Source organism: Labrus bergylta, chromosome 6 (genome assembly GCF_963930695.1).
Source record: "Labrus bergylta chromosome 6, fLabBer1.1, whole genome shotgun sequence".
Classification (NCBI taxonomy): Eukaryota; Metazoa; Chordata; class Actinopteri; order Labriformes; family Labridae; genus Labrus; species Labrus bergylta.
Window position 1 is genome coordinate 15,093,437 of NC_089200.1, and position 24,113 is coordinate 15,117,549.

Here is a 24,113-nt window from a genome sequence, read left to right on the forward strand (position 1 = left end):
AAATAAAGAATGGGCATTGAGCAAATTATCCAGATTTTCAGAAAATGGATTCAAGCTGAGAGACTAAAGACAAGAATGAGGTGGAGGAGTAAAATTGGTAGCCATGTGGAAATCTTGCCGTGGACAGTGACTTTCAAATGGATCAGTGAGTACACTCTTAGCACACACATTAAAAACCCACCAGCACGTTTTATATTTTTCTGGAGTACCTGGAGTACAGTTTCTGTTCATTTACCAAGGAAGAGAACGATTTATCTTTGTGTTCGGGTGTGTACTCTCACCCCTGAAGCAGCAAGAAGCACACGATCTCAAAGACCACTCAATCAGAGACGGAGGAGGAAAAGGAATCTGTGATGTGTACATGTTTTCAGAGATAACTGTCCTGCAAAAATAAAAGAAGATCAAAGCTGTTGTGGTTTGAAAACCCAGAAAGACAACCCACTTACCCCTGTGTAACTGTACCAATCTGTAAAGATGGCCTGGATACTAAACCATTAAAGTCTAAAGCCCAGGTCAAAAGTACTGTGTGTTATAAGTGTAAAAAAAAAGTTGTTAAAAGTATCTTGAATCTGGTTTATATATTCCTTAACCATGTTTGACAAACATTTTAATCTGATGTTATATTTATAATTACTTATGTCTTAAACTTGATCACATTAGAAGTTGGAACCTGCTGCACTTTTCTAATAAGGTGTATCATTACATTTTTAATCACTTTAAAATGTCCCCTTTTCATTTGAAGTTTGCCTTTTATCTGTCGGTTTGCAACATAGGATGAATGTTGTTAATGTACAAAGATGGAAGTGCAAACAGTACGCACACACAAAGACAGGAACTAAAGGTGAATGATGTGCATTTGGCAGACATATAAACAATGTATCGTCCAAAAAAAAAAAAAATCAAAATAATTGTATACATTATATTGTTTCCAACAACATCAGAGCTGCTTGTTGTCCTGTTAGCGAGCGTATGTTGTGGTTGAACAACAGAAAGTGTTGATATCAGAGATGAGGGGAGGGCAGCTGAATATCAAACCAGGTAGTTCTTTTTTGTTTTGTTTTATGGATTCAAGTTGAAAATGGGAACACTTTGTCCTTAAGGGATACATGTGGGGTAAATGAAGAGTGCAGCTGCAGTAAGTGCTTTGGATTTTAAGTGCAACAAAAATCTAACGGGTGAATGCTAAATGTAATACCAGATCATCTTCATGACATATTGTCGAAGCACCAGGCAAAAGAAAAAGGGTATGAAACTCAAGGCTACTTAACCCAACAGAACAGTATCAATGGTGTGAACTTCTAATCATATATACACAGATACCATCAGCTTAAAGAAGGACACACAAACATGTACCCAGCCTTTATTTCTTGAAAATGAGTCGGCTGGTGTCAGATGACACTGAGCAAACTTCTCATTTTCCACCTGATCTGACTGTTTAGGCTTCGATAGAAGTCCCCCTGACAACTAAGCATATGAAGTCAAAAAGAAAGCTGAAATCCAAACTTCCATGTTTTCCTTTTTTTAAAGGTCCATTTCTTTCATCAGTGACAAGGGGGGGGGGGGGGGGCAGGAATCCAAGCGGCAGGTATTAAAATCTGGTGAGTTATGGAGGAGCGGGTGACGAAGGTCATTTACATATTTAGTTGTCTTTGTTCAGTGCATTTTTTTGTTGTTGTGATCCATACATTTACTTTGATGACTGTAGAAAGAAAAAGAGGAGAAGGGACAACTGATCAGACACATATACAATCAATAGTTTCCATTGCCATGTTGATGTACGCTCTCGTTTCAGACGTTTAAACACTGACATTTAAAAGTTGTTAAACGAATATGCCAATTACTATTCTTCAAGGTTTCAGAGACAAATACCTGCTTCTCTTATTTCTCCTTGTGAAGAGCTTCTATGAAGGCTTCAAGTTTCTCTTGGATCTCTCGAACTTTCTCTGCAGAAAACAAAACATATTGATTAGATTAACCACGATAAACACGCTGAATGCTTAAAACAAAACCAATACAAAAGGACACAATGTCAATCAACTGAGTAGACACAAACGACATGTTCTGTTACACTTACTGTTACAGGTTATTTTAAATTATGTACCAAGAATCCAGAGACCATACATTATGAATATGGACATTTGCAATTTAAAAAAAAACTGTGAACAGTGTTGATAAAAAATAATTTATTTTGATTGAAAAAAATAATCAGCAACTACAGGAGCATGACTTAACATCAATCAAGGAACTTCAGAAAAGTTATTTTCAAATAGGAAAGAGAACATTCTCTGGTTTATATAATGTTTTTATTTCCTGATTTCTGTATTTTAATTTAATGTAAACCAAATATTATTTTTGGATAATTTGAATTTGACCCCTCGTCACAAAACTAAAAATGACTAAAGTTGTCAACAGCTGTCCTATGGAAAATTGCAATTTGCTCCTTCATTTTATTTTAACAATGAATAAACTGTGATTTTAAAAAGTGATTTTTCTCAATAATTACAGAGAATCATGGAATAAATCAATAATGAAATCAACTATTAGTTGCAGCCCGCCTTTGGTCAAAAAAAAACTTGTGAGGGCAACAAATAGTTATCATAAAAACAATTTATAAACATTGTATGAAATGATTATTCAGTAGTAAGGAAACAACTGGTAGGCTCATTGGTATTGCACGTTACTGTTACTTGCAGACCTAAACATTTTAAAATGTCATCTTCACGTCCAGCTGTGTGAGTGTTTCTCTGCTTCTTTTACGGTTCAAACAATATCTAACACATGGACTGAAAGAAAGATAAGGACGGACAGCAGGTTAGTAACTTTGATCTTTAAATGGAGAAACAATTGAACAATATTCCCATCCATACTGTACATTTGTGCAGATGGAAATTCCCTCACATTTTACCCAAACACCAGATGGTACCTTCTGAAAGTGACAGCCAAACCTCAAGGCAGACCTCATTCACACATCATGAGGAGGACTTGTGTACCCTTTCCCAGTTAGCTAAGACCACATCAAAGCTCTCACACTCCTCTTTTCATGGTGTGTAGCTCACGGGCACGTTGCTAATGGACAGGAGGAGATACCATAACAACAACATTTCACATGAAAGGGGGGAATCTACTGGAAACACAGTCAGTCACTTCTTTTCATTATTAGACTCTCATTGTCCGCAGACGAGCATAAGACGAGCAATCCTTCCAGCCAACATGTACTGTCACACGAGATGAGCGAGCCATCTAAACCAGTCTTAATCGCTGATTAAACAGTGGCTGAAGGAAGTCTGTGGGCCAACACAGAGAAAAAGGAAGCTGTGGCTCTGCAGTGCCAGCTGCACCTCCAGGCCTGGCTGCTGCTCCAACTTCCCTGTCACCCTCGCTAATCTGTCTGGATCTCCCCCAAGCACAAACTCAAACACCGACTCGGAAGAACAAACTTGCACTGCGCTATCTCGATCAATCAGCCACACGAGATCCATAGGCGATCTTTTGTTGATTGTTGTCCTGAGAGGAGGCCCAATGAAAACACAGTTTGAAAAAGTCTCATTGGTTTTCAAGAAGATAAATTATTGTGGTCTAGACCTCAGAGCAACAGTGTCCCAAGTGTCCATTTCAGGTCGGCACAAAGATGACAACTGTGTGCGTGCTTTGGAGTGAAACTGAATATGCTACTTGGGGGTTTGTGTGTGTGCAGCCCCCTTTTGAAGGGAGCACGGCTGCCGAGGTATCCTCTTCCTGATGGATGAAAAGCACACGAGTTGTGAGGGATGCAGGCACACCCCCCACACACGTCCTGAAACACTACAGGAGCTGGGAAGTGCGGGATACCACAAGAGTTGAAACGAGCACAAAATAACACATACACAAACGCACACACTCAGACTGAGGTGTAGGCAGAACTTATTAAAATTAATTGACAGCCAGAAAAACCCTGCCCTGTAAGACACACGCCCCCAGTCCGCCTTATGTATTGAAAACAGGCAAGAGCTGTACAGTCATGCCACCTCCACCTCTATTCACCTGCCTACACACTCACCGCTGGCAGGTGGCAAAAACAGAAAAAAAAAATCCCCAGCCTTTGATTCTCTGTTAACACACTCGGGCGAAATGGCAGGGCGTTAGGTGGAGATTACAACACCTAATGGAGGTATTAAGAGGGCCTGTGGAGGGGCATACTGACAAGTTGCAACAGCAGGTGTGGGGTTGAATGAAACATAACCATGCGGTACGCCATTACAGCACACAGCCCACCACAGGACATGGCTCAAAGGCAACTGAGTTGAGCCGTGTGGGCTGAGCACTCTGACCACAGGGCAACATAACTCAATCCAGGCCAATCAGAGGAGGATTAGCAACATCTGTCTGACCTGAAGAAAAACAGATAGAACAGTGGAGTTTTTGGCTGGTGTGAAGAAAGGAGGGTACTACCTGTCAGATCATCAAAACATGGGAAATCCCCCGGCTCGGTCTTCAAAGCTTCAAACTGGGTTTAGATGTGGTTGATGATCAGTTTCTTTATGAAGCCTCTGTGTTTCGAAAGCCGAGTGGTTCACACTGGTCAGACATTAAAGATCCTACTCACTGTCTGACTGTCAAACAACAAGCTCTGTTAAATCACAGGGCTCAACAATGACCCAGCAGTTAGATTAGTAAGTTTGTGGTAAGAAAAGACACATTTTACAGAGAAAGCTAACGAGAGGCTGAAAATCAGTTTCCATCAACACCTGTGGCAACTAAAACCAATGTTTGTCAAGATTTTCACATCGCACATAATCACAAGGCTAACCTTTCCTCAAAAGACCTTACACACTGTTTTAAATATGATCTCATTTATCCTTGGGTCACATTCAGAATGATTTCAGCACTTCATGAGAAACCATCCCTTGTACTTTTAAATGAGGCAATATGATCATTCTTGCACTGTGGTAGATAACTCCATAACATGAAAGCAGTATATTCATTGTTTATATAGCAACTGTGATGTCAAAATATAAAAAAAAAAAAAATGGAGATCTCTTAACTTTTAAAGAGGTATAAAATAATCTGAAGAAACCACAGACAATCCTCTAGTGTTGGATAAACCTTCAGACATATCAATCTGTTTCTCATCCATTTCTACTTGGGTGGTGTTCCATTTTCTTGTTGGTACAGTGACGAGCCACTTAAATGCATTTTAGTTTGAGTTTTGCCTGACTGCATGCCCAATATTGCCACACCATTTTTGAGTAAGAGTGGCAGAGACTACAACAGCATAACCCATCGAGCAGCATTCTGACAGCAGGAAACTTAATGACTTTAAAATGAGCCCTCAGCCGCTTTAGGAGCCCAGGGGGCCACTGGTGAATGTGAATGGTGTCTTTCAGAAAAGCCAATATTCTGAGGATAAAAACTGTGAGAAACAGATATTTATTCCCCCATCACCATCTGTTTGCCACCACAAGACATCAGAGGGGGAAAAAAGGCCACAACAAGGCTTTCTTTTTACGTCCTGTGGAAAAGAAACAAAAAACAGTGGACAAAGTCACCATTGCCTGGTGCAGTGGGAGTAGTGATATAAAACTCCATTTAGGCCCCTGTTTACCTAAGAGATGAGCCCCAAAACACAGTCATTCAACCGCTCACCCCTTTATGTGGTCATGAATATTCCCATAATCCCCTGGCCTCTATCCCAGAGGCCCCTGCTTTAAGATGCTTGTTGTTGTGTTGGTCGGCAAGGATGGAGAGGGGGGGGGGGGCTTTCCCTCCAATCTCCTCTTTCAATGCCTTCTCTCGGCTGATCTCCACATGAAATGATATCTCATTCACTCTCACTCTGTAGAGTCCCGTAAGCTTAGGACGGCCGGAGCGCTGGCAGACGGACGGCTGAGCCACAAAGCCGCTAATTGACCTGTAATTAGACTGCGAAACTGCATGGCCCTGCTGGACAAGTAGCCAACACAGAGGAGAGAAAGAAGAGGAGAGAAAAGATGAGGGGATGAGGCCTGCACCTTCTGTAAAGATAGAAAATAATCCTACCTCTAGATGGCAAGTCTCCTGCAAAGCTAAGCTTAGGTGGTTTTAACACAAAAGTGGCAACCAAGAATGACATAAAATAAAGTTTGATGCCAAGACTGAGGCTACACCTGCATTACTCTCTAGAAATTTCCTACTGAAAACCAAGCAGTAATTCACAGCATGGTCACTAGAGAGATCGGGTTGGTTCCTGTCCCTACCTGTCATCATCAGGAAGAAACGTTTTTATATCTCCTGACTTTGCTCTGCTGTTTCTTTCTATGAAAGAGGATCTCTTAATGTAACAAACAGAGAAGCCTTTTTCCTCAGTGTGCTGCTTGATTTGTCACTAAATCTGGATTGTCACGCTATAAAAACTGAGCCGTGGGAGACATGGACACAGGGAGAACTGGGAAGTCGACGGCCCAAACGCTGTGTCAGTGACTCAGCTATGAATCAACCCTTGTGCTCACCCCTCTTATCTAGAAAACAGATGCCTTTGAGAGCAGCTCAACCTGGGAAAAGACATACGTAGGTCTGAGCAGGTCAAAGTTGGGGTCGGACAGGGGGCAGACTAAACATAAACAGGAAAAAGCACGGCAAAATCCTTTGAAAGAACCAGGTGATGACCGCTGTTGGACTGTTTTCTGCAGGTTTTATTGACAAGCATTGCTTGGGTCTTTGAAGTTCCACACATTTCAAATGATTTTAGAGCAGGGGGCTATAAAGATGAGGATGGTGGTGATAACATTTCAAGGATGGTTAATCGAGTACCAGGCCTGAGAGGATTAACTAGAGGTAGACCAAAAAGAATACACCAGGAGATGTTCTGGGTTAAGGGGCGAGACATCATGGAACACTTGTTCCCATTGATGACCCTGCAGCTAGTGGGTACCGGTGGAGGTGCCACCCCACAAAGAGGCAGGCACCTGGAATTGCTTTTAGTCTCTAGCAAAGCCACAACTGCTGGAGTCACTGGACAGCAGAGGTTTGCCTCAAAAGAAGCTCAGAATATCTTCTAAAAGGGAACGTTCTTAAGTTACAAAAGTTAATCTCTTGCATTAAAGTCAACACTCAAAAATGCCTGTTGAATACGAGTTTGAAATCTTGGGAACCTGATGATTTGATATTTTCTCCATTGACACGACGAGAAAAAGATAAGCAGAGGGAGGCAGAAAAAGAAACAAGACAAGGTTTGGACCAACTTCCTCTGCTGTATGCGAGCGATGAGAAGATTCCAACCTAAAGTTTGCATTTTTACAAGAGGGGGATCGTATGGCTTTCCTATTACCTCACCCTAACCAGCACCTGATGTCACATCTTTTTGTGTGCATGTGTGAGTGACAGGCAGATCAGTGGTAATGTGTCCCTGGTGGCCACACTGTGCTGAAAACATAAGAACAGAAGCCTTGCTGGAGTTCCCCTCCCCATAACACACCTCCCTCTCTTTCCTATTTTCCCACACTTACTCTCTCTCCCTTTCTCCCTGAGGAGAATGAACGATGGCTTCACATTCTCTGTCATAGTTTTACTTCTTTATCACCACTTCTATTATCACCTCCAGATTGACAGTCATCTAAAACACCACAGCTCTTTTCCTCATTTCCATAGTCTGTTGGATGTATTTCCTGAGTTATGTCCCGTAAGGATTTTTTAAACCAGACGGATCACATGCAGATTGGTCATCAGCCAAATAAATCAGATTGTAAGTAATATTACTAAAAGCAGCACTGCTAACTACTAACAATGAGCAGTAGAAACGTTTTAATCAAATTTAGAGCAATTTGTTGGATGTTTAAATGCAGGGAGCCTGGAGTAAGAAAGTGTGTGACGGTTTTAGTATTGTTTCACGTTTTTTTTCTCCACATTCATTACCATACAAAGGTACTTTTAATGATTCATCCATCATCGTGGCCAGAGATTATTCGCTGAGTTTTTCAATAAGATGCTGGATTGATGGGTCCCCATGTAAATAATGTTTTACAGACTTGACTGGTTCTTGACATGAGAGAAAAGATGGATTTAGATTTAGACATGGAGGATGATAAAACAATGTGGGGAAAAAGGGGCAAGAGATGGATGATGGTCAAAAGAAAAAAAAAAAAAAACATAGGTCAGGACTTTGGTAAATGGTGGCAGATGGCTGGTAGATGGAGTGAGTGAGCGGTAAAGTAGAAGAAGAAAAAGAAGAAAAGAAACCTTGAGGAATGGAGACTATTGTGTTTTACATAAGCTTAAAAGGAAAGCAAACTGTATAAAGATTACTATATCACACAGAGGACATCAAGAAACAGGGTAGCTGTGATAGTAAGAGAGAACACCAAAGAGTGAACAACAGAGATACCACATGCCCGGCATCAGCCATGCTTCTGATGAGCTGTCTTATGAGAGGAGAAGGAAAAGTATAACTGTGTAAAAGAAACAAGAAGACAACTTTAGAATTTGAAGCTAATGGTAGATTGTTTCACATTTTTAGAGCTAATTAAAATATATATCTCAAACTAAGGGCAAAATAAAATCATCAGGAAATCTAATATGAGGGGAAGCCTTCGTAATAAATCTTATGACATACAGTATATGTCTTTTATCTGTATTTAACTTTCCTGCACCGCTCGACACAAAACAAAGACTGACAGACATAAAAACTGAGTGTTAGGAAATCTCATTCATACATGATTGGGACAACATTGAATAAATGCAGGCAGCGTCACTGTGTGAGCGTTACAACAACTGTAGATCTACTTGTTGCTTTCAAGCAGAAAATACATCGTTCTGCATCCGGAAGTTTTATCCTCTGTGGGACAATCAAACCTATATTGTATCACTTTATAGCCTTCCTGGATTGATTCAAAGAAAAAATGTAATGGAAGGATTAGTGTAAAGAATGGTTACATAAAGAAAAAGAAACGTAAAAAAGGGGCTAAATAATAAAGAGAGAAAGTCCAAGAAAGAAAGGATAAGGAAGGAATAAGGACAGTGTTTAACGTAGAGGCAACAGAAAGTGTAGCTGGAGAAACAAAACAAGCAATTCAAATTCATAAAAGGTCATGTTGAAGTAAGAGTGCAAGTGAGAGCAGCAGACCCCGGCGTGCCAAAGAGCAGACAGTCTGCCCACTATCTCACTGTATAAAACCACCCCCACGTTCCCTAAGAGCAGTCTCAGGCTGTGTCTACAATGATGTCGATACATTTTAAACCGCATGTTTCTGTCTCCTTTTGACTTTCTTTCAGGAAAAAGGTGGAATTTTTAACCTCTGAGGAAGAGACTTTTAAAAAGATACTCAAGTGTGTCAACCTCCACAAACAAACAAGATCAGGTAATAATATCAAGTAGCAACAAAAAACAACAGAACTGTGACCGTATGATGCACTCACACCACACATTCAAATCAGCACATTGAACTTTGACACCCTGGACACTTAACACAGAGACACTTTACACTGTTTACATTTTCTACATTTTTATATATTTTAATATTTATTTTAAAATTTTACATTATATATTTCTACATTACTGTATGTATGTGTATTGGTAATTTTAGTATTAGTAATTAGTGTTTATTTTTCATGGCCTTGCGGAACAGTCTTTACATTTCACTGCACATCTGTATGAGCATGTGACAAATAAAAATCTTGAATCTTGCATCAACGCTGAGATGAAAACAGTGATCTGTTTCATGGCCATAATGCTGTGAGGCAGAAATAAGGGTTACAGGGCTTGGTAAGACATTTGTAAATGGTGATCAAAACAGTCTTTACTTACATATACTGTAGGGTTGGGGACCAAATAGGGTTCAGATTGAAGAAATTCTCCCCAACTGTCCACAAAATCTCACTACCTCACATAAGCAAGAAAAATGCTTGAACTGGACAAAATTAGCCGCCACCCTTTTTTCCATCAGAAGGTTTGTTTATCATGTTTTCAGTTAACTAAATGAGGAGAGGGTCAACCTCCCTTACTCATCAACTGACAGGACATTTCTCTCTGAAATGTGATAACACTTTCCAAAAAAAAAAAAAAAAAGACACCGTTTGAAAAAACTCAGTCAAAATGTTGGTATTTCAGGAGCAATAAGTAGGCTATTGGAATAAAGACAGAGAGAGAGAGCATGACTACACCACACTTGCAGTTTTTCCAAACAGCCTTTTTCACCCCACATTGCTTTTTAAAGTCAAAGTGAGCATGCTACATTAAATTGCACCGGTTCACATATGGCAGGGGCTAAATGATCTGTTGGATTAAAGTGTAACCTGTCAGTCAACCAATGCTATGGTCAGCAGACAGAGCCATTACAGACAGGGATACAGGGACGCCTGAGGTTGTACAAATGGGTTTGGAGGGATGAAGGTAAGTTCTTATCATGTGTGGTGTGTTAATGGTTGCATAAAATAATAATGTTAAGATAAGGAAGTTCGGGGGCGCCCGTGGCTGGTTTCGACTTAGTTTTTGTCAATTTGGGGGAATAAAACTTTCATTTCAGACTGGAAATCGAAGAAAATGGAAAACTCGACTTTGCAAAAAATTTGAATGACAAGCGATATATAATTTTCCCTTCGAGGCAGAATGGCCTAACTGTAAAATAAGGTACAAAAGATAAAAGATCAAGAGATGTTCAGGCTCATTTCCTGCTTGCCCTTATAAAGCCTCACAGGAAACATGAACCAGCTGTAAGCTTTGTCCAGGAGCCCCAGCAGAGTCCTGACAAACTGTGGTTCTCTCCCATCTGAAAACAGCCACATGTGCACACAACACTTTAAGACGATACGTCATCCTCTACAGAGCAGCACTCCTCATCACTAATCACTCTGGAGGAAGCTGCTCAAAGAAGGAGGAGGGGGAGGAGATGAAAGGAAACGAAGTGAGCGTGCGGCTGACAGGGCATTCCGGTGAGCAAGCCCAGACAACCAGAGCTTTATTGTGTTCTGTTTCCACACAAGAGAAAGGAATAAGGAGAAAGTGACTGCATGTGCAAACATGCAAACACTTAACACATTATCACTGTTCTTGAGAGCACCTTCTGTTGACACCTTTCATTCCTTCAATCTCAAACGGCCTCAACACAAAAGTAGATATCAATAATATATAAGCACATTTTTGCAATCATCAGGGGCAACAAGCCTACAAAGATGGTGAAGCTATTAAAGGTTGTGAGAGGGCCAGGTGTTCATTTTGAGCAGCTCTGACAACAACATGCCAGAAACCAGCAAGAGGAGATGCTACATTACGGGATCTTGTATCTGAAACACTGACAAAAGCTTCTTCGAAGGTCTTGGGGCAAATGTACTGTCCAGGATGTTTCCATTTCAACAAAGTACATGTCTGGAAATAGAAAACTTACACAACACATATCTGAACCCTAACTTCTTAAACATCTTTGAAACCTTTGATTCATGCTAATGACTCTGCTAATAGTCTGAGGAGAAATTGTATTATTTTGATGAACTATGACACTTCATATCTGGAATTCCAGATTGAGTTATATTTACCTAAAATATATGTATCACAGTAGTGACAGCAATCATTTCAGTGGTTGATCATGCATCAGCATGGTAAGAGGCAACTGGGCCTAGTGTGAGTGTGCCGTAAAAAAAAAGCACAACAAAAAGAACACACACATTTATATAGGTACCAGCATTACAGGACACACATTTATACACAATGTAGATACTCGGTCATGGGAGAGCGGTAATGCAAGAGTCATGGATGGAGGTTTTAACTAGACAGCTGACCTCGACTGCAAACTGAAGAATAGAGCTGATGTAATATTGTGACAATACGGGCCACAGTGTGCGTCTGTGTGCATGCAGGTGCTCATGAGAAAGCCCAGTACACAAGCTCCTCATCAATCTGATAAAAGCAACCAAGAGGGAAGCAGCAAACAGGAACTGCATGATGTGACAAAGGAAGAAGTTGGGAGGAAGAACAGAAATGAACTATTTGTTGCAATAACATGCATCAATGCAATAAAGATTGAACCTAAATGCAAAAAAATGAGCCTGGAAAGTTAACATCACCATTGAATCCGAGCAAAAGCTCCTTTAAAAAAACAGCTCTAAATGTTATAAATGCCTCATGTCTAATATGTCTTAATTTGCAGCATCATTTGCTGACATAAACCTTTTACTAAAATGGTGCAGGTGTTATGTTTATGAGTGAGAGGGGTCTGGAAGCTCACAGTATTACATAGGACATCCAGCAATTAATAATGCTGTAGTAATTCTCGAAACACTGGTGTAGGGAACCTTTTCAAATCAAACACTGGTATTTTTTTTCCATCACAACACACACACAAAACACAATTTCTATGAAGGGCAATGAAGCAGCCAAGCGTCATCCCAGTGGTCTCCTTGGAGGCCTGTGATTGAACATTAGGCCTGGGCTTTGCTCCAGAGACGGCACTGTGCCATACAGCTGGTCTGGCACACGTTGACAAACACACATACCTCCTTACAATTTAGACGGTGTTACTCATTAACGGTCACGCTCTTACTCATTCTCAAACACACACACACACACACACACACACACACACACACACCTGACCTTTATCTGTAACCCGAGCTGTGCTGATTCTGAGCATGCCTGCGGGTAGGGGCAAACAGAGCTTTACAAAAAAAACTGCCTCTGGGAACACATTTCTGCCTTTGTTAAGTGTGTTTATCCTTTCTCCCGCCTGCTATCAGTCCCTCTTTTCCCTCCTCTCTTCCCTCCTTTTCCTAGAGTTCAGGCTGTCAGGTGAATGTGGGATCTCCAATCTGTGTCTCATTCATTCTCTCAATCCCTCTGTTAAGGAAGGGTAAGGAAAGAGAGGACCAGGGTCAGATGCACAGAATTTGACAGAGGCAGCAAACAGTGCCACAGATATCCAGAGAGATGGAAACAAGGCTAGCAGGATCAAGTAGCCAGTGGAATAAGCTTGCTGACCTTTGGGGTTAGGTCACAGTTTAGGCCTGAGGCGATTCAAGCTGCTGTCTTTTAACAGGCTCATGAACAAGGGGGGAAAGAACAGGTATCAGGAATGGGGTTAAATAATGCATAGAGTAAAGTTGCCACATAAACAGATATCTACAATTCACTTTTCAAAGTAGCACTGTAGAATCCTGCATGGCTAAAAAAAAGAGGTTTGTGCTGCTCCCATTAAGATTAAGTTCGACAGCAGCTTTTTAATTATGGAGATGCAAAGATGCTCCACTGATTGAAAAGCTACAAGTTTAAAGTCTGACTTTTGAATGCTTTTTAATAATGACTTGATGCTGTATTTGTTCTATATATTTGGTGCATTTTGAATGATCCGAGATCCATACCCCCCAGCCAGATACCTTAGTCAGACTCATGAAGCTAGCTTTGGATAAGGCATCATATATAGCAGATACAGGGTATGCTAATGCATACTTGATAATCACTTAAAGATTTAATCTGCATCAACGCTTGAGCACCACAAGTGAAAATGTCTGCAGATCTCCCCTTACGGTATGAATTTTTAGGTTCAGAAGACTTCTGAACCTTCAGAAGTTTCCCCACTTGGTGCTCTGAGGCGTATTACAGCGTCAACCCATCAGCAAGCCATCACAGTTCAGTCTAGACTGACGGACCCACATACCCACGCCCACACACAGGGGTCTAGTCTACATTACCCTGAAAGGCCTGTGCAAAGTGTCAGAAAATTAATGACCCAGATCCTCCACTCACCCACCAACTCAAAATGACAGACTGACAAAGCTAAAACTCTCAAACATACATTTTCTGGGTAGGAGGAAAAAGAAAAGTCTGACTTCATCATACCATCAGCTCTAAGTGATATAGGCATGCTGAGAGGTATATATGAAGCATATTTAAATATTATGAGTTACAGCAAAATGAGTGCCGTTAGTATTTTTGAGTCATGTTTATGCATCCCATTTTGGTTAGACGGTGAAGTAAGATAGGAAATGAAAGGCGAGAGAGACACAAATTAATATGAAGTAAAAAGTCGGATTCCAGGCGGAGACTAGGAATGATGCAGTCCATTGTCAGCGTCTATATCCCTCTGGCAACAGGGTACCAAGTGTTGCTTTTAGAATGAGAATATGAGAATCAACTTTTCTTTAGCTTTTGGTTCATATTCTATGATTTTCACCTACACAACCATTGCACAATAAAAAGAATCATTTGTGATGTAAAAACTAAATCACAGATATTTGTATTCTCAAAGTGAAGCTCTTGCATGCTCGTACTAATGTAAGTGAAACACCTGAAGCATAAGGGAATTAAAAAGTTAAAAAATCTAAAGGGAATATATTGCACAAGAGTCATGGTGTGAATTTTGGCCAGTCCCACTTTAAAACAGCTACATTTTAATTGTCACGGTGGATGAAAAAACAAACAAAACAAAACCCAACAAAAACTAAGTAGATACAAAAAAAACTGAGATGTATTATGGGGGCAATATTTACATGTTCCCATGGACTCCATGAGCTTTTAAGAGTGTTTGGTGTGCATGCACAGGTGTTTTTCTACCCTCTAGATCCCATGAGAGATTCAAACCACATTTATCAAAGAGTGGAGTCTTAAGCGGTGGAAGTGAGGATGTCATGCCTGTTTGGGAAAGTTTGGGATCGACTTGCCTCATAGGATTTGCAAGGCCAGGCAGGTCTGGGCATTCCTGACAGTGTGTGGAATGGAGAGCCTACTCTGAGTGTAAGTGTGTGTGTGTCTAGTGTGTGTGTACTCTCCTCTCCCCTTGGCTTGTATGACAGAAAAAAAGAATCCAATGCAGGAAAAGAAGTCCTCTCTTTGCCCCCAGAAAGTTAAATACCATAAAGTGTGTAAACCTCAATCTGCAATATCCTGTTTGTCATGATCTGGGTACGTATCCGTGTTTACATTACAGGGCACAAACGTCATTCAAGGTGAGTGTCTCAGGGTGATAAATGCGAGTCTTCTTGGTCAACCACACTGAACAAACTCATAGACAGACCAGTGACTCAATGTTTTGCATCATTTAACTGTGGGGCCTGTACAACATGAAACCCTTGTCAATAGTCAGGAGGCCCAAATGAAGACAGAAAACAATGGGGATAGTGTGCACTTTGTGAAGTTAACAATATTCCAGGTTAATTTTGGAGCCGAAGTAACACCCATCAATACGATTCTGTTTATCAAAGCCAAGAAAATCGGATGCAGGAAACAGCTGGATGATATTTGTCAGATTTAGAGGACAAAGCACTGCATACCTTATTTATTCTGTTCCTCGACAGGTAGAATCAGAGATATGGCTACCATACAAACTCAGGGTTTTTAAACACTAATTTTAAGCTTTTTAAATGTATTGTTTAATAAAGAACATGAAAAGTACATGAAAAGATCACCTTAGCCAAATCCAATGCAGAAAGGCGTGTTTTCGTTTTTGTAGAAAAATAGAATATTAGTGTGTGTAAACAATGCTGACATTGTGTACGCCAACGATGACCGGATCTATTATTATATTAGTGTCCTAGTGGAGTTCTGAAATGGAAGAAAGCCAGCTTGCCGCTGCGTAAATGCAGACTTTTCTTCACAAGCAGAGTTCTGCTGAGTAAGACTGCAGCTGGAGACGGCTCAACCCTCATTGCCTTCAAAAACATACACACGGGGAAGCTATTGAGCAACCACATAGTGCCATTGTACATACAACACATACAGTACATACATAAAGGCTTTTAAACAATTCAAATGAGACATTTCTGTATATTGGGATTCTGAATCTTTGACGCACATGTGCACACAAGTTTCCCAATGATCATGGATAAATTATTTTCTTAAGTGATAAATTTGAAAAAGCTTCTGCCAGGGACAGCCAACCAGCACTATTGTGCCTCAATCATCTCCCCATAAGTACATCGGGATTAAGAAGCCAATAGAAACACAAGGCAATATGTACAGGTCAGGGTTGCTTTTATTCACGTTGCATATGCACAAAACTAGGCATATGCAACTTCCATGAAACTTTGTGATTGAAAAAACAAACCTGATGTTAAATTGTCAGTTAGCAAACGGATCCTGTAGCCGATGCAGTCGAACAGTCTCTTTTTTAAAGTGGGTGTGTCAATCACATTAGTGGTGAATATCTGGTTCTTAGAGATATGCTTACCTATATCCCCTCATGCAATTCAGAGGGAAGTTCAGAGAGATATATTAAGTAAAAGAGGCTGTTACTATAAGGTATGTGTGATCTCTCATGGACCAAGATGGCGAGAAAGAACTGTGATGTGGGCAATCTGTGTGACTCTGTTGATTACACCAATGTTATTCTTTCTATTTGTAATTAAATGAATAGAATAGAATTGAATAAGGGCTGAGCAGGTAGATTATGTTAAGTGTGTTTATCATGTTATGCCAGTTATACTTTCTAGACAGAGCAGCATGGTACACTTGGACCTACGTGCAGTTGAGTACTTTTGAGAAGACAACACAGCCATGTTTGAAATGTGGCAGCAGTAGAGCTCATAATGGGTAAACAGTAAATCTGCCATTTAAGGATCCTTAACTGTGTGAATTCTGCTACAAGCAACTAGTCAACACTATTTCGTTAAGCACTACTGCCACCTACTGACAACTCTAAGAAGTCCTATAAAGACTAAATGTTTGGGTTGTTCAAAATACCGTGTATGATCCCTTCCAGCACTAAAAAAAAGCATTTTCACTTTTCCCTTAACGTAATTACTTGCATTTTTGTTTAACTCATAAACAGGAATAACTTTGCTGCTGTAAAGTGTTTGAGTAACTTACTGAGATCTTCTGCCAGTTGGACTCGGCGACCAGTAATGAGCTGACTCTTCCTCTCCTGGTCTTCCCCGAAGTCATCCAGCACTTCCTTTACATTTTTCTCCAACCGACGCACTGAGAGGAGAAATCAAGGGACAAGTATAACAATCAAATTTCAATCCAAAAGTGCATCTGATTTCTTCTCCCATTTGTTCCCTATGAATGTTGTGATCAACAAGTATTTCAATCATTCTAAGGGTTGAAAGAGGTATTTTAATTCTCACAATAGGCATATGTAACTTGGATAACTGGTTATGGATGAAGCTTAAGGCCAGTATTTACGATTGTGTGGATAACCACATTTGGACAGCTTGGAACTATGTAGCCGGCTTCTTTACAGTGATCACCTTCTTTTTTTTCCAAAGAAAATGTAATCATTTATAAAAGAGCAAAGTTTTAAAGTAGGGCATAAAAAAAAAAAAAACAAGCTATAACCTCTTAGCTTTTGAGTTGAAAACATACAAGTACCGTTACAATGCAGCTAAATCCAACTACATGACAATAAGACAACTGATCCAATCTTGACAGAGCGATGCACCGCTGATTGAATGAGTAGGACAAAGTAAAGAGTGGCCAAGAGTTTTTATATGTAATTCAATTCTGGCTTCCAAAGTATCTACATTCTGTTTATTTTTCTGTGAATGATAGACATTTTTTTGTGTGACTGAATCTTCCATTTAGACACGCGACACTTACCTTCAGTGTTGGTGAGCTGTTGTCGGAGGGTGTTGGCTGTGATGACCAGCATCCTCTGGATCCTCCAAAACAGTACCACATCATTGCACTCCAACTGTAAAATATAGACATCTAACTTAGCTTTTCATTCACTGACCTTTAGATTCTGCTGCTTATAATATAAAAAAAGTCAGACATGTAGGATTTCTGATTCTCTTTTGTTACCTCAGAGTCAACAAAGTGTCTCTGGTAGTAATAGAAACCTCTCTTGCAGAGGTTACAGTGGGACAGCGCGTTCTGCAGGAAGTGTCGGCGATACAGCTGATGCCACGTGTCCTTTATCTGAAGAGAGAAAGATGTTTGTTATTCAGCATTACCTGGACTGTAGACATAATCAAAGAGGGAACATGCATCTCATACATTACAAAGCTGTTGGGACTTTCACTGAACACAAAAATTAGGACTTCTTGTTTTAAATAAGCAAAGACATGAGATGATTCATGCTCAAACTAATAATTAAGATATGATTTCTATTGTTTTTGTTTTCAGTATTTTCATGTATATTTATCCAGTCTCTCGTTCAGACGCTGAGTTGAGGGTATTTTGGTCTCACCAGCACAGGGTCGACTTCGACCCCTCGTCCCTCCAGGTTCTTCCTAACAGTGGTGACCTCATCATTGGCCAAGTAGGCTGTGTGATCATCGTGAAGCTTCAGCAAGCGCTCCAGCTCATTTTTCGTTTCATTACGAATGTGCTGTAAAGATGGAAAAAAGGGAGTGAGTGCTGAGTTCAAAGTGATGATAGTCTGTGTTTAAAGTAGATGGTTGTTTAATGTATCGTATATATTTGAAGAACTGAAAAAATTATGAAGCATACAAGCATATTTTTTTTAAATTTATGGTAATAGATGCCTCAAAAAAAAACAACAACAACGCAGTCACAATTAAAGAATTTTGGAGACATTTCAAAATCTGACCTGATCTGGTGTGCGATTCTTCCAGTTCAGCCACCTCTGCTTCCAGTCTGGTCCCACCATATCACTGATTACTGACTCAGCTACAAGACAAAAGCAAAACAGGACAACAGAAGACATGAAATACATAAAGAGAAAGGAGAGCATGTTTTGACCTCTTCAAATTAATTTTCTAATAAATGTTTCTGTATCTTGTTTTAACCTTGTATTGAAAACTAACCTTATATTATGAAGGGAGGGAATATAACAGAAACTGCAAGTCAGATGGTTAAGGTCGTTGCTTGTGGTCACTGTTTTTAACATCTCCTAGTACAAAACATGACACTACTAATGGTGTCATCTTTAAGCCCCGGTTGACAAATCTACTAAGAGCTCTTGAAACATTTTGACAGGTATGTTATCACATGGTTAGGAAGGAAGTCCAGGACTGGTATAAGAGACATTAGAAGAGGCTAACATACTGTCTTTGAGGCGGGACTGCAGAGTTTCCTCCATGAAACTGATCGCTGCATCCCACTGGGGCTTGTCTGTGATGGATCGGTCCTCTAGAGCATTGTGCTGGATCACCCTCTGACAGAAAAACAAAATAATGCCCCATTATTTGGTTAACTTTAATGTCATAAAAATGCACATTGAGTTCTGTACCAGATGCTCACCAAAAGAAAAATGCACCCATGTTAGCGAGTGGGCTCTCTTGACAAACATTTAAAATAATAATGAAACCCTGCGTTTGTCAAGACCTGTGAGATCAAATAGTATTCATGCCCTCCACAACCTTCAACCCTCATCTAGAATGAAAGGATTTACTGTGTGTTTACCAGGCTGTCCATGGCCCTCTCGTTCCATTTGTGCCTCTTGATACTCTCGTCCTTCACAGCCTCCTTCAGCTTGTCAAAAATGTCGTCTTGGTCTTTGCCTCTGTATTCAGCCATGAAGCGGGCAAACTCTTCCTGCAGTGTCTCCCAGGCAACCTAAAGGCAGGCAAAGTATAGCAGGGAAAGAAAAGGCTCATGTTACCATAACACCACTGCCTGATTGAGCTTTTATTTCTGCAGTCTTAGAACAGACCATTAAACAAGGAGAACATTACAATTTAAATCAACCCTCTACTTTCAGTTTTAGTAATATCCTCAACTTACCATCATCTCTGAATATCTGATATCTTATTTTAACATATTCCCTTTAAGAAGCAGATTTAAAAACCAGCTGAATAACGACTGCCCGTTTGCTTTACCTCTAGTGCTTTGTGTGGAAGCTGCTTGTCCGTCCACTGCTTGAGCTTGATATCTACTGTGGTGTTGAAGGTACCAGAGTCCATTGTTTGGGCAGCAGGTAGGTATATATTTTCAATCACATGGGTGGAAACACGCTCCCACAGCTTCTTTTGCAGGATGGACTCCCTGGAACGGTCGAAGCAAAAGTCAAGTCAGCTTCCAGTGACTCGAGGAAAGACAACATTTTTAAAAATGGCAACTCTAGCTGCTGTGATTTTGGTTGTCTGTATTCAGTCAGGTAGAGACAGAAGTTCTCTGACAATACTTTACCCATTATTTCTATATTTCAATTTGGGATGGATCTAACGGGCAAGGGGTGGCAAAAGAGTCGATATAAGATATTCAGCTTAGTTCTTGAAGGAACAAGGTTTAGGGAAAGAATTGAGGGAAGAACCTTCCTTGTGCTGGTTTAATTTTGTGATGACTGCCACTGTGATTGCAGTACGAGTAGGACTGTACATTCCAACACATCTCAAGCATCACCCTGTTAGCAGCTACCAGCCTGCACACTCCCGCCAAATCCCTCTATAGAAGTGTGGCAATGAAAAAAAAAAAAAAAACCTCCCCAAGTCCCTGTTAGATGAAGCCAGTGTTCCGCTCCTCTCATTTATCATAAACGCACGCTCATATTTCATTAGGCTTCCCTTTTGTTCAGGCTAGCTCTCCTCACTGTCAATAAGCACCATCTTCAATAGTGCTTGCTGGCTGCAGGCTGGCTAACAGGGCCACCCCTGTTCCCATCCATGGGCCATTCATCAGAGTATTGATCAAGCAGAAGTGATGGCACGCACACTTGGGACGACCACAAAACGATGCATACATCTCATTTAGCAAGGTTTTCCTCTTTGGGGGAGAGGCAGAACTATGCACTCCTGCACAGATAAATACACACAAAGACAAACCTACAGTTTGCTTTAAACTAGCTTTCCCTCATACCTCGTTGAGAGCCTTAGTAAAAATACATGAACTCATTGATTTAAGACCAGGTCGAAAATGTTTCAAAGTTCAGTGCTTATAATGGGCCACCTAATTAAGAACAAAAATCTACATAGTGAGTTAAACATTTTAGACTAGTAAGAGTAAAATGATGATTTGGCACTTGATTCCCTTAAAGGTCAAACAATGTAAAACCACAGTTAAACACATTTCTGCTTCTAATGGTATTTAAATTAATATAAATATTCCATGTTAATGTTAAAAAAGAAAATCAGAAAATGCATTTTTGAGCATTCTTCTTATTTTAACCAATAATTTATTAACATAAAATACATTTCGCCTTGATTAAAGCTTTTATTTTTAAAGCCTTAAAGCTCCTGTGAGGTGTTTTTAGCTCCTTATGAAACAGAATGAAATGAATACTGATGCCTCATTTTGCTGCCATGTTTAGATGTCTTCTACATTCCCAATTTTTTCCTCCGTTAATGACTTTGTAAACTGGTTCAACGATCTGATCCCCTCAGCTCTTGATACCGTGGCCGCTAAAAAGACCTGACTTGCCCGTTTTGAATCAAACCCCTCAGATAAATAATTTTGAATCAGTGATAAATTAGACTTTTACAAGATAGCAGGACACTTTTGTCAAAAAAAACAAAATAAACTACTTAAACCTTTACAGGACAAAATCAACCCATACTACTTTGTCCACAGGGGGGCACCAAAATGGACACAAACTCAGCCTAAAGTAGATACTCAGTATTGACTTACCAGTGTAAGGGGGTCACTTGACTCAAACTGATTACTTCATCCAATATTTCATTTTTGGCCTTTTCATAGAGTTCATTCTGCAAAAAGACAAAATCGTAAAAAAAAAAAAAAAAAGAAAACAGACGATTTCCTCCCCGTCTGTTGTATTACGAGGTCTTGTTTTTAATTTGATACAAATTCTTCATTTTCCAATGTATTCTCAATCCTCACCCTGTCCAGCTCTCTCAGTCGAGGGTAGTTGTTCTTCCATTCTGTCTCCAGATTGAAGCGAGATGCTGGAGAGAGAAGGGACAGTGACAATGTTTAAAATAAATACATACAGTATCTGTAGATGTACTGAATTAAATGCTCGTTCACATGTATGGATGATCCTCATATCTTGCATGTTTCCATTTCTTATTAATGTTTGATGCTATACTCCATCCAACAATAATTCTCCGTAATCAACAGGCAACGAACAAACAGGTTCCAGAACCTTCTTTTTATTGACTTGGTATGATATAAAGTCAGCTTTCAGACGGCTAATGGAGCCTATCCTTTAATAAAAGTGGGTGAGGACACACTCACTGTCCTAACTGGTCCCTTGGGAGAAGAGGGGATGGTGCCAACATCCCAATCTATATCAAAAGCCAGTTTTCATTCTCATATATGCACACAGAGAGGGATGCAGTGAGACAGACACACACACGCACACACACACGCACACACACGCACACAAACGCACACACACGCACACACACGCACACACACGCACACACACGCACACACACGCACACACACTCAGCCTGCTGTCCCTTTCCACAGCTCCCTATCCACAGTGGGGATTAGGCTAATTGCTGGTTTGTGGGGCCACATCGGCGCCAAGCATGGAGGACGGAGGCCGGCTGTATGCGATTTGATGGGATATGGATCGATACTCAACACAATGAGCCTGTGGGAACTGCAGTTTCAAAGCCATAAATCTCCTGTACTGTTAGCGACAGGCTTGTGACTGTCTAGACTAATTGCAGTTGGAAGGCCGGATAGTGAAAAAGTGAGGTAGGGTGTGCTGAGTAGAGCCAGTACAGGGAGGTAGGGGCATCAGAAGATGAAGAGGATTAGCATCTGATCCCTGAACAGTTAATGAATAAAAACTCACCATGTCCATTTACACTATTAAAACATGCCTGGGACTGTAAAAGATGTTTGCTATAACAATTCACGAAAAGGGAAACAATAACAAGACATATGAATCACTCAACCATTCATTGGATTAAGGTTAGTTAGTCCTGCTAGTGTATTCATACCTTTGAAGACATCCGCCTGCTGCTCAACAGACTCCCTCACCATCTTCCAGAAGCAGTCAGAGACAGCCAAACTCAAGTTCTTTGTGGTCACCTGGTGGGCTTTAAGCATGCCGTCCCTTTTTACAGAGACACATTCAATGTCAACTTTAGAGTATTTATTTAACAGAAGGAATTAAATGTGGAGGGATGTGGTGTCACTTGCCTTAGTAATCTGGAGTTCTGGAAGAAGTCTTCCTCATAGTCTTTAATGGAGTCTATGCTTTCACTGCTGCTACCTGCAGAAGTTGCCCAGAACAAGATGTGAGTCAAGGACAATTTGGTTAATGATTGATTTTAAAACACCAGGCAGCTACAGATTCTTGGCTTTTCCAACTGTGTTTAAAATCGAAGTAACTGACATAAGAAATGATCAATCATGACCTGAGTTCTAATTAAATCATGTGAAATTAAATGTTGCATCATAATACCTCTTCCTGTCACTACAGCAAAGTAACCCAGGGCCTTCATGGGAAACAGCTTGCCTTCCACTATTTGCTGGATCTAAAAGAGAAAAAATACAGATGATTACTACAAAGTTACACCAGTCCACCTCAGAGTTCAGACTCAGGATTTAATGCAGGAAGAAATCTGTGTGCACTCCATTTATTTCAGCAGAGCATGAGCGAGCTTTGCAAGTCACAGACAGTAATTTTACTGTACATCACTTTGTTGCACTAAATGAATAAGCTCACTTTGACCTACGAACACAACAAGCCTGGAATTGCTCCTTTACATTGAGAGTAGGATTACTCTCAGAACAGACGATATATAAATTGTGGTTGGAACATCAAAATAACAGAAACAGAACACTACACTTTAACACAATTTCACTGCAAAGAGCTGATTCTACTATTTCACCAACTCCCTTTCCTCACGTCAGATCGTCACTGACCATAAATGTCATGAGAATTGAAGAAAAATAAATCAGCCACAGTGATTCTTGCTAAACTTCAGAAGGTCAAAACTTTTTCTTTTTTTTTATATTCAGGTCTAATTACAGATTTTTTCCTCAACTGTTTATAGGTTCTTGTTTAAATTGCACATATATTTTTATCCCTGCACGGGTTATGTACATTTCTTGTGTAAGTCTATTTTTAGTTGCACAGTCTAAGTTTAATTCGTCTAGGGGTATTCTTTAATTGTGATTAATTTGTAACAAATGTTCCATGTCATGTACGTCTTTGTAACCTGCTACTGGATGCTTTGAATTTATCTATCTATCTATCTATCTATCTATCTATCTATCTAAAGCCTGACATTATAACAGATGTGAGCAGCTCCCTCTTGTGGATCTGCTGCATGTAGCCTGACACTTTATCCTATGGTAGGAACAATCTGTAGCTTTAACTGGTTTCATATCTAGTTTGAGGCTGGCTTTCTCACCATTT

General features: G+C 40.2%; 1 protein-coding gene across 4 annotated transcripts in view; it reads right to left on the reverse strand.

The window, feature by feature from the left end:
- Positions 1-209: 209 nt before the first annotated feature.
- opa1 (OPA1 mitochondrial dynamin like GTPase) overlaps positions 210-24,113 on the reverse strand; it is a 34,846-nt gene continuing 10,942 nt past the window's right edge. For all 4 annotated transcript variants that reach the window (XM_020639262.3, XM_020639260.3, XM_020639261.3 and 1 more), the window contains 15 exons: positions 23,154-23,226; positions 22,889-22,961; positions 22,687-22,802; positions 21,611-21,675; positions 21,401-21,477; positions 19,657-19,822; positions 19,241-19,393; positions 18,884-18,992; positions 18,426-18,505; positions 18,063-18,203; positions 17,675-17,791; positions 17,471-17,564; positions 16,739-16,849; positions 1,870-1,943; positions 210-1,699 (listed from right to left, as the gene is read on the reverse strand). In XM_020639262.3, the coding sequence (XP_020494918.1) occupies positions 1,879-1,943; positions 16,739-16,849; positions 17,471-17,564; positions 17,675-17,791; positions 18,063-18,203; positions 18,426-18,505; positions 18,884-18,992; positions 19,241-19,393; positions 19,657-19,822; positions 21,401-21,477; positions 21,611-21,675; positions 22,687-22,802; positions 22,889-22,961; positions 23,154-23,226 (1,440 nt within the window). In that variant the 3' untranslated portion in view covers positions 210-1,699; positions 1,870-1,878. The remainder of the gene's footprint in view (positions 1,700-1,869; positions 1,944-16,738; positions 16,850-17,470; positions 17,565-17,674; positions 17,792-18,062; positions 18,204-18,425; positions 18,506-18,883; positions 18,993-19,240; positions 19,394-19,656; positions 19,823-21,400; positions 21,478-21,610; positions 21,676-22,686; positions 22,803-22,888; positions 22,962-23,153; positions 23,227-24,113) is intronic.